At 38.3% G+C, this 10,998-nt stretch overlaps 1 protein-coding gene across 2 annotated transcripts in view; it reads right to left on the bottom strand.

The window, feature by feature from the left end:
- Positions 1-10,998, bottom strand: part of LOC135783297 (fidgetin) — a 31,787-nt gene that overhangs the window by 19,035 nt on the left and 1,754 nt on the right. The window contains exons 2-3 of one of the 2 annotated variants that reach the window (XM_073815283.1): positions 4,935-5,113; positions 4,008-4,174 (exon numbers count right to left, since the gene is read on the bottom strand). In XM_073815283.1, the coding sequence (XP_073671384.1) occupies positions 4,008-4,174; positions 4,935-5,077 (310 nt within the window). In that variant the 5' untranslated portion in view covers positions 5,078-5,113. Of the gene's footprint in view, positions 1-4,007; positions 4,175-4,934; positions 5,217-10,998 lie in introns of those variants that run through there. The other variant, XM_073815284.1, reaches the window with a different exon arrangement.

The following is a 10,998-nucleotide window of genomic DNA, read 5'->3' as shown; positions in this document are numbered from 1 at the left end:
TATCTATAGTACCCAACAATAGGTTCAAACAACCCAGTGTTTTCTCCGAGTGTATAAACAGCAACTTTGGAAATGAGTCTTGGCATTCGTTGTTGATTCACAGCCCAATATGCTGAACCGAAACAAGGAGCGTGCTGGTTGCCATGACGACGACCACTTTATCCGGCTCTGATGTGGTATTTAATTAACACAGAGCAAAAGCAGCATTAGAGCCGCCTTTGATACTATAAAGGCTGAACAGGCTGAAATATTCACGGCTGGTCTTTACCTCAGCCAATGTGTGTGCCTATTCTGCGTCCCCAAATATTGATTCATTTTAAACAGAATAAACGTTTTGAATGACATAAGGGTGACAGTCTTTGATTTTTTTTAAAAGAATGAGGGGAGTTAGTTTTAGAGACGTCCCTGTTTCTTTGATATACATGAGTGTATTACTCTCTTTTGCTTTTCTGCCAAAAGAATGTAAAATGCGAGGAATCCCTCTGTTTGACTTTGAAAATGATATCACACTGTGATGATACTCTGTACTACTTTGTAGTACACGTCGTACAGTCATTCCTTGTGCCCCAATTTGCATACTATCTGTCATAAATAGTATTCAAAACTACAGTGATGTCACAAATGATGTACTACACATTATGCACTGTACTATATTAGACAAAAGCAAAACTTTGCTCATACAGCGTCTAATAGCCCCTCATCTCTTCTGCTACTGTACATAACCAAAACTGGGGCCAATAAGAGCATGATGTGCTCAACATTCCACACATCATTTTTCAGCAAAAGCAGCTAAACGCCACCTCCGTAAAAATTAGATAATGATATTAACCGAATGCTCTTGTCATGCATTATATGTTCATCAAATACCTTAGCTTAAAATCTGCTTAATAAAACAAAAGCCACTCCGATTTTTAAAAAAGTTCTCTAATTGTACAGGACAGAAGATTAATTAAATTAACGGCAAAGCGTGAAACGACAATGGATCACATTCAAACTTGTTTCCCTTGTGAGCTCTTGTACCTGAATAGAACCCGAATTTGATGTGTCACATGGATCACAGCACCTTCTAAACTGTGGTTTAGTTTCTTTTTTAATTTAGATTTTCATCATTTGAAATGTTTCTAGATGCATCTTTAGTGATATTGCAAATGTTCCCTATGTCTTGTCCAAAGAAGTGGATTTTTTTTAGAAGTGGAGGATTTTGCCAAAAAAGCTTGCATGCACTTAGAGGGTTTTGTATGGTGGCTGATAGGGGTCACTGCACTGCAACGAAAGAAAATACATGCAAATAAAAAAAACACCCCGTAAATCGAGAAAACATCTTCATCAGTGCGACGACACATGCACTGCAGATACTCACAACACAAACAAATACAGAAATGCTTTGCAAATACTCACAACACATACAAATACAAAAAACCTGTTGCAAATTGTCACAACAAGAACAAATACAAAAACGCGCTGCAAGCAGAACAAATGACGACCTAAGTGTTTCGGGGGGTCGCAAAAAGTGATGCAACGGTCTGGGAAATGTTTCAGGCCATTTCTCAATCTGAAGGCTGCTGATTAAGAAATACAGCCTTCAGATTAGGAAAAGGCCTCAGATTAGGCCTTCAGGTTTGGAAAAGCCTTCCGATTAAGAAAAGGCCTTGGTTAACTTATCATTCGTCCAAAGAGTTTACGTATAAATAAAATGTAAGTTTCAGCTATACACAAACTTCACGGATGAATGATAAGTGAACCAAAAACGTCCGTTTCTTAAACGGAAGGCTGCATCTTCCAGCGGTCGCATATGCAGGCTGCATACGTCATCAAGATTTATTTCCGTTAACTGAGCCTTACATGCCAGAAAGCTTGTCAGATTTTGCAGGCATGTAGCCTAACTATTTTCATATATAAAATACTTTATAATTGTTAATTATAAAGTATTTTACATACTTTTTGTATAACAGAACTCACCCCAGCAACATTGTCTTTTTCTCTTTTATGTCATCTAATTTTGTGTTTTTTTTTTGGACAGTTTATATCTGGATACACTGTGTGCTTTATTATCTATATTACTGTTAATTGTTTCAATTAAAAAAAAACAACAACTGAGCATTACATTTGCAAGTCATAAGTATATTACAATAATTTACGATTAACTAAGAATAACGGTCAACTTAATAATTGTTAATTCTGAAACGAGACAGTGTTTAATACATATGCTGCCTTAAAATGAGAACTCTTGAGGATGCACTTTTTATTTGAGAAATGGCCAACATTTCCCAGACGGTGCATCACTTTTTGTGATCCCTCTGTAACACTTCCATTGTCGTTTGTTCTGCTTACAGCGCATTTCTGTATTTGTTTGTGTTGTGAGAATTTGCAACGCATTTCTGTATTTGTATGTGTTGTGAGTATTTGCAATGCGTTTCTGTGTTTGTTTGTGTTGTGAGGATTTGCAACGTGTTTCTGTATTTGCTTGTGTTGCTAGTATATGCAGCGCATGTGTTGTCAAACTGATGAAGATGTTTTCTTGATTTGCTGGTGTTTTTTCTATTTGCATGTGTTTTTTCTTTTGTTGCAGTGCACTGACCCCTGTCAGTCACCGTAGTTTTGCAGAAAAAGACTGTTAAATTTTTTAAATACCAATGAAATGACTAAAGTGACATTTGTGAAAATAAGGCATTTTAGTTACCGACTAATAACCGTTTCATTGCCATTATGAAATTACTGAAACTGAACATAAGAGCATGATAGAAAATCATCAATTACAAGAAAATGGGTAAGAGGCACTTGGGGGGGGGGGGGGTTACATTTTGCATCTTTTGCGCACACAAATAAACTCAGAATAGCCTCAGTGCTCGCATATTCATATCTATGTTCCAGGCTCTGTGATTGAGTAGAGGCGGAGACTAATATGCATATTCATAGATCCATGTACTAAAGAAAACAATGGTGTAAAGTTACGTTCAAGCTGTTTTAAAGCATAAAGAAATTACTGTGACAGGTAAAACTTGCTATTATGATGCTCAAAGATGCGTTTTAAGTGATAACATTATTGACTACATCGGGACTTTAAATTAGTGATGCTTCACTATAAATTTAATTATATAGCAAACATTATATAAGAAAATGTGAAAAAAAAAATAAAGAAAAAGCTGAAACATAAAGAGGATATTTTTGGTGTAATCACAACGTGACGTGTTTATATAGGCAATCATGTTAGGCTAGTACAGTAGGCTATGCCACACACTAAAATGTATAAATTCCCGTAACAAAACACTAAAACGTACAGGGCATAGGATAAGAAGGAAAAGTATGGCACTGCGATTGTCTTGTTCATATTCACAGCAGTCTATCAAACTTTCCAGTTTATCCGTGTAGAGTGTGATTACCTCAGTGACCCCAAATACTGACAGAAAAACACCACAGACAAGGCGACAGATGACTGAGAGATCGACAGACAGACAAAGAAAGATAGGAGTATTGGAAAATGAAGTGCTGTCATCTTGTAATACATCCGAGTCCAAATTATGCACACCTAACCAACCACCACACTGCGCGCTCACGGATGATTTCCCGCCAGAATCCCATCAGAGCGGCGGGCGCCCGTCTAGCAGTCGCAGTCAGCGCGCAGCGGACCTGAGATACAGCGCTACATGATTACGGACTGTAACCTCCAATCTCAACTCTCCTTCCCCTGACGCGAGCCAGGAAAATGCTATCATAACGATGAAAATCAATCTGGGTCCTGCGCGACCGACATGAATGAAATATCCGAGTGAACAGATTGGAAAAACGCTTAAATAGAAAATAAATAAATAGAGAGTGAGAGAGAGGAAGACACTGGATGCAAGGTATTAAGACTTAAATAAGTAGCAATCAGAAGACACAAAAAATATGAGAATAACGAATGCATATGCATGGCTGACATTTATAAACCATAAATAATTGCATAAGGAAAAGTCACACGCTGCTAGAGACATCGCATGTTTAAAATGAAACTGAGAAATGTCACCTACCATACACACCGCTGATCATATTGCTTGACATCAACAAAGTGATGGATAGACGGAGCACACAGCAGGGATTTAAATGATTTCCACAGACTTTATTATAAACACTTTTGTGTGCTGAACTTGCTCCGCATTCAATCCAGATGCAAGCAAAGTCTTTAGTCGACTCCAAACTGCGGAGAAAAAGAGACAAAAAATATGACGGAGAAAATTATGTTTGTTATTTTAAGTAAACCAGTGCTAATGGATTTAATTTGTTTAAGCTTTTAGTTCCTCTTGTTTTCTTTTTTTGAATTATTAAAAGTGGGTTTTTTTATTTGATTATTTCCCACACGAAAAAAATAGTTTAGTCCTAATTTAATACAGTTAAGTAATAGGCAACAGCACACTTCGTTTATAAATATCTACGGCACGGTTCAAAAACACTATCGATAGGAATTTTACCACAGTATTTTTTTCATGTAGGCTAAGTTTATAAGTAATATTATTGTTTTAATCTTCTTATTTAAATATAATAAACATTTGATTTATACAATAGGCTAATACATTATTATTTGGTATTATTTAAACGTATTTCTTTATCTAATTCGTGCATAATCTAATAAAGTATGCCAAGAAAAATGTATAAGATCATACTGGATTGTGCTGATATGTACAAACGTCTCTGTCACTTTCGTCTGGACAAAACACCACACAAACGACTCAATACTGTCTTACTGTAAAACTCTACCCCAATAATAAAACTTCAAGTCTTGTGTAGAAACTACTAGAATTTCGTGTCATTTTTAGCATGGCCGAACAAAATCAGCGCGTGTTGTTGTTTGGATCGGGCCTGTGTCCGAATGTCCGAGAGCGCTGTCCGTGCGGTTGCATGGCCCCTGTCTCTCCCCGATATAAGCGGACAGCTGGACACAAACAAAGTGAAAGATTTACCTGTGTAGCGCCGGTGAACGGAGACACCGGTCTGCTGTGCCACTGAGAGCGGAGGGATGCGGGTTACTCCGGGTCGGTGATGTTCTGGACCGGTTCCAGGTCTGGGCTGAAGAGACTGACCACCATAGCAATACTGACCACATCTACTGCCATGTTGGAATTCCAGAAGCTCACGCCAGCTGCCGAAAAGAAAGCGGAGAAGCTTTATCTCCTAGAGCGCATGCGTCCTGCCAGAAGACTCCAACTGTGAGTGTCCAGTCTCTCTCTCTCTTTCTCTCTCGCCCTTTATTGTGAACAAATTGAATGTATCACACAATACAATGAGAACATTACACATGGTTTGCACACAAAAGGTAGCCTACTCTCTCTTTCTCTCATGTCCTCCGAAAAATTTGTCCTATGATACAACAGCACATTTCACATACGAAAGATGGAGAGAGAAAAGTAAGAATGGGTGCTCTCTCTCCCTCTTTATCTCTTATAATAAAATATTTTTTTCACACAATTAAATATAATTCCTGCCATTTAGTTTTATCATAAGATTAAAATTGATGATTAATGTGCACAAAATGTGGGTGGATTCAAAGCATTTACTGGACTAGATGCCATTTTCTTCTATTCTGGTGCCTTTTAATTAAACAAAAAAGCTTTACTTACCTTGTTGTGTCGCTGGTACAGTTGAAGAAAGTAGTAAAAACAAGAAATGGAGTTTAATTCAAGTGGAATGGATTTGAGGAAGCGGGAAGCAGCAGCGTGGAAGTCAAGACTAGGTAAAACGCGGAATGGAGTTTCATTTATTAGGGCATTCCTCAACTTGAATGGATTTGACTGACGACGCTCTGACAAGCGAACATACATTTGCACTAAATTAGAGAGAAAGTGAATGGGTCCAAAATCATTGGTCTTTAAAAGTGGCTGGGTCTTGTCCGAGGGGCAACCCTCCGATCTCTCTAATGAAGCCAATACGGAAGTGATTTAAACTGCAATTCATCGACTGGCCGCTAGAGGCAGGCTCCAAAAGGGAGTCAATTCCCATAGACCTCCATGTTAAAATGGCCAACTTTACAGTAGAAAATAGTATGTTTACAGCCTGGTACAAAAAGTGTTTTTGGTCTATATAGCTAATTTTTCCCTTCAGGACAACGTTGAGGGGAGTGCATCTTTTTGTAACTCATCCGTTTAAATTATATTAAGCCTTAAAGTTCTGCATAATTAAGGACGTGGCCACTTGAGTGATGGTTGGACAGCCACTGCTGTCACTAAAATCGACCTTGGCGGGCGTGGTTTCAGCATCCAGTCACCTCAGCTTCACCCACCTCCCGCCTCTTTACCCATGTTCGGAGTGATGTGCAATGACTCGATGCCAAGATGGCGACGGAAGACACCGCCTACTAAGCTTTAAAAACGATCCTCAGAAACCTATGGGTGACGTCACGGACACTACGTCAATTTTTTTTTACAGTCTATGGTCTTGTCCCACCCACATATAATGTTTTCGATGCTCGTGTATGTAAGGAATGACTGGTTGAATTATTCAAAAATAATAAACACCAAAGGTGGTAACGCGGCACAATGCAAAGCGGTGTATTATTTTCAAATAATTCAAAGGTCCGAATTATTCAACTTATACCACAGTTACCACAAACATTGCTCTGGTGATTTTAAAACATTTGACAGGTCAGGTTTGTGTTATATATAAATAATGCATAACTGTGAAACATTTCTCAACCAATCAGAATAAAGCATTCAACAGCCCCGTGGTATGAATGGCACAGTAATATTTAATACACAATATAATAAAACAATAGTGCAAGATCATTAAACTGCTTTACTAATGCAATTTCACAAACTGTATAAGTCCCAAAAGAATAACATACAGAGCATTTACCACCCCCATCCTAAATGAATAACATACAGAATACTTCATACCCCCTATACACACACATTATTCTTTGTCACAGGTAACATGCAATATGAACATGATGAATTATATTAATTAATCCCAGACATATTCAGCGTGTGGAAAGAAACTAAACATCATCTCAGCCTAATCCACATTTCTAATGTTTGTTAATTACAGAGGCACTCATGTCTCTGTCTCTGATTATCATTTCGCATAAAAGGCACAAGCTTAGCATAAATTACGAATATTTCTGCATATTAGCCAGCGAAGCCGTGACACGTTAATGACCCCGATGTCAAATGGCAGAGAAAATGAAACAGAGATAATCTGACAGAATGAAAAATAGAAAGAAGGAACTCAAGAGGACAATCTCCACTTGACATTTAAAATGGTTTACAATCACTTTTGCTAAAATAATGTAGGCCTGTTTTCTTTCACGTATGCTGCTAAAGAATGCAACAAAAGAAATAGAAAAACTGGTAATATTCTGCATGTAATTGAAGCAAAGAGGACATAATGTGACAGAGCTGACCATTAGTTAAAGAAAAAAGATATTTGATGTAATGCCAAGTGTAAGTGGGCATTCTGTTCTATTGTTCATTTCTAGACTAAATGTGTTCTGTGTGTTTGTCATTTCTCTCTGTGTCTTTCCGGCTAAGGGCAGGGAGGAGAGGCCAAACGCACGGCATTGTGGGGGTTACAATGTGGTGACATCAGAGGAAATGTCAGAGATTGTGGGAGGCGATGTTAAAGAGAAACTCAGCTCTGTGCCTGAAAGCTTAACTGACATTTTTGGACAGTTGGAAAGGTCAGGCATACCTTCAGTTAAAAACTATTACTCCTTTTGCACATATATACAGTATGGGTAAAACACAGCAACAATATCATGAGTTTACCCTATTTTTCATACTCAGAAGAAAATGTATGTTCCTCCCTGTGAAAACAATTACATCTTCATGTCGAAACCCCTATAGGGGACTAAAATAAAGCAGCAATTGCACGATTTTACATTTTTGCATTAGGCAGACAAGTTTATCCAAAGCAACTCACAGACTGATCTCAAAGAAAGTAGTGTTAAAGTCACGAAAAATTTAATTCATTTATTCGTGTCCATGGCACGAAATTAAGCTTTTTTGTACCTTGAGCACAAATGTCTAAATTTTTATAAATAGTTTTTCGTGTCCATGGCATGACTTTGTTTTTCGTGGCATTTTATGTAGTTTTTACCTATTTTTTTTACCATTGCCGCTTGGGGTTACAATCCCTTTCTGTTACACTTCGGTAGGTAGAAATCAATTACATAAAAGTACATCCTAACCCAAACCTCAAATCTAACCCCAACCCCAAGCGACTATGATTTAAAAATAGGAAAAAAAATGAGAAAACAATACATAAAATGACACAAAAAAGAAAAACTATTTATAGAAATTCGTGTCCAAGGCACGAAAAAAAGCTAAATTTCGTGCTATGGACACAAATAAATGAATCACATTTTTCGTGACTATAACACAACTTGCCGTGAGATCATGTTGCAGAACAATGTATACTTTATAATCAGTATGTGTGTTCCCTGGGTTCAAACCCGTGACCTTTTGTGAATTTGTTAACATTAGTTATTGAATGATCTAACATGAACTAACAATGAACGATACTTTTACAGTGATTGTTAATCTTAGTTCATGTTAATTTTAGCATAACCAATAATTTTTTTTTGTAAATGTTAAAGGGAAACACCACAGTTTTTTCAATATTTTACTATGTTTTTACCTCAACTTAGATGAATTAATACATACCTATCTTTTATCAATGCGTGCACTTCATCTTTGCACAGTGCGTTGTGAATGTGTTAGCATTTAGCCTAGCGATACTTACTCGTGTAACTACTCATGTAACAGTCTTTAAATAGGGAAAACATGAAAGTGTTTGGTGGCTTCTAAATTCATCCCTGTTTGGATCCTAAGGAATGAATGGGGCTGGGCTAAATGCTAACACATTCACAATGCGCTGTGCAAAGATGAAGTGCACGCATTGAAAAAAGACAGGTATGTATTAATTCATCTAAGTTGATGTAAGAACATAGTAAAATATTGAAAAATGGTGGTGTTTTCCTTTAATATTTGTTAATGCACAATGAAATCGACAATTAATTTCAACTTTCGTGATTAGTGAGAAGTTGTAATAAATTATAAAAACAAAGTTGAATTAGTTTAATTTATTTCAACTTTCTTTTTAAAATTTATAGCAACTTACTAGTCAAGAAAGTTGAAATACTAAAATACAAATTCCCAGGAGATCGTGTTGCATTCATCTCAAGACCTAAGGCATCATAATAATCAATAGATTTCACTGGATTTTAAGTGCAGATATCTGTCTGACAGCTTCATCCGAGGCCCGTTTCATCCGAGACAGACTTTATGTAAATAAGTTTGGCTGTGATTGTTAATTAGGGCTTTAGGTGATCAGTATTCATGAGTGTGCCCGGCGCGCCGCTCTCGCCGGGCGTGTCTGTTCTGCGCGGGGGTTGGGGGAGCACTGATCTGGCTTCAGTGGCCAGTAGGAAGTGTGTGTGCCACAAACTTGCCGGAATACTGATGAGGAAGGTTAGAAAGGCACCGGTCCACCGGGAAGAAGTAAACGCTTCCTTCGTCTCGCGCACAACCAATGGACTTTACACAAGGTGCATATTTTAATGGGAGAGCGTTATAATCAGTTCCCTCACCCACACGTTCTCGCACATACATCAGACTTGCTTTCTAAAATACAAAACATGCATAGGTCAGATGACCAATAATACCCACCTCACCAAATGGCCACGGCAAACGTATACCCGCAGCGTTTGCAGACACACGTGGGTTTCAATAGCCCAATTTTATGAAAAGCCCCTCATTGTGCTTAGCAGGTTCCTATTCAATCAGCCGTGCCTGCTGGAAAGCCGTTCCTACACACCACGGAGAGGTGCTCTCGGAGGGCAGGAAAACACGCCTTGAAAATGAGAGGAGGAAAATCTGAAATGGCTGAAGGTCTTAAAGGTGGACATGCAGCCATTCGGCAAGCTGGTGTGGCCTTGAGAGAGAGTTCTCTTCAAACAAAGAGCACAGAAAATAAACAAACTTCATCCTTTTTATCTCTTCGACTGCCTGAAGAATAAAGTAATACCAGCAACATCTTTCTCCACAGTTTTACCAAGCCTATAAAAGTTGTCCTGACAGACAGGAGATGCGTTACCAGCCGAGTATTTAAAGGCCATCTGAGTTTTTGGGTAGAAAGAATGAACTCCTATGATTTCACCTTTATGTTCATCGAAGAAACTGACTTGTGAGTTGCATCAAGATCAGCGAGTAAAAATGTTAGATGTTAGGTGTAAAAACTGTAACAAAAATTCCTTTTGCAACAACTTAAGGGTCACACCAGGGCCGGTTCTAGATATTTGGAGGCCCTAGGCAAAATTTATGTTGGAGGCCCCTCACACCCCTCTAATTTTCAGAATAATCTGAGAAAGTGTCCCTCTCCCCTCATTCGATTGGGCAATGGAAAGACGCTACTGACTTTGGGCGCTTTTCCGCTCAGCGCTCCTTCAAAAGCGCGTGTTGTGGCCAGTGGCAAAAACCGCAAGTCATTCGGCGCGCAAAAACAGCGCGCAAGCGCTCCCTGCCCATAGAATATCATTCAAAAAAGGCGCATACAACTGCCATAAACGCGTTTGGTGTGATCAGCCCCTTACTGAACCAATATACAGTATAAAGTTATCTATGAATATATTCATATGTTTTTCAATACCTTTTTATACCTTAAATATTCATAATAACGCCAGTTTTGTGTGCTGTTTGACTTTAAATACAAAATTTTTTAACTTGACTATTTTGATAGTCAGCTCCCCGCGCGATGCTATCGTGCACACGCATTCAAAGTGTCTAAACAGAGTAGGCAGCGCTCAAGTTTGATCTGTCCTGAAATGATGTTGATAAACAGAACAAAGCTAAGATTATTTTTTAAATGCATTATTTTAAAATACCTGCATCATGTGCTGAACTGTCTTTGCATGCCGCTTTTGCTAAGCAGGAAAAGGAGGTGATAGCCGCTTTCAGCGTCACTCAAAGTGGGTCAGCTGCAGAGATTTGAATGCTGTTCATCTAGGCTTCTTTAACTTCATGAGGCGCTGCA

This window comes from Paramisgurnus dabryanus, chromosome 7, assembly GCF_030506205.2.
Source record: "Paramisgurnus dabryanus chromosome 7, PD_genome_1.1, whole genome shotgun sequence".
Taxonomy (NCBI): domain Eukaryota; kingdom Metazoa; phylum Chordata; class Actinopteri; order Cypriniformes; family Cobitidae; genus Paramisgurnus; species Paramisgurnus dabryanus.
Note: the sequence above shows the minus strand (reverse complement) of the source record. Positions and strands in the feature narration are given on the sequence as shown.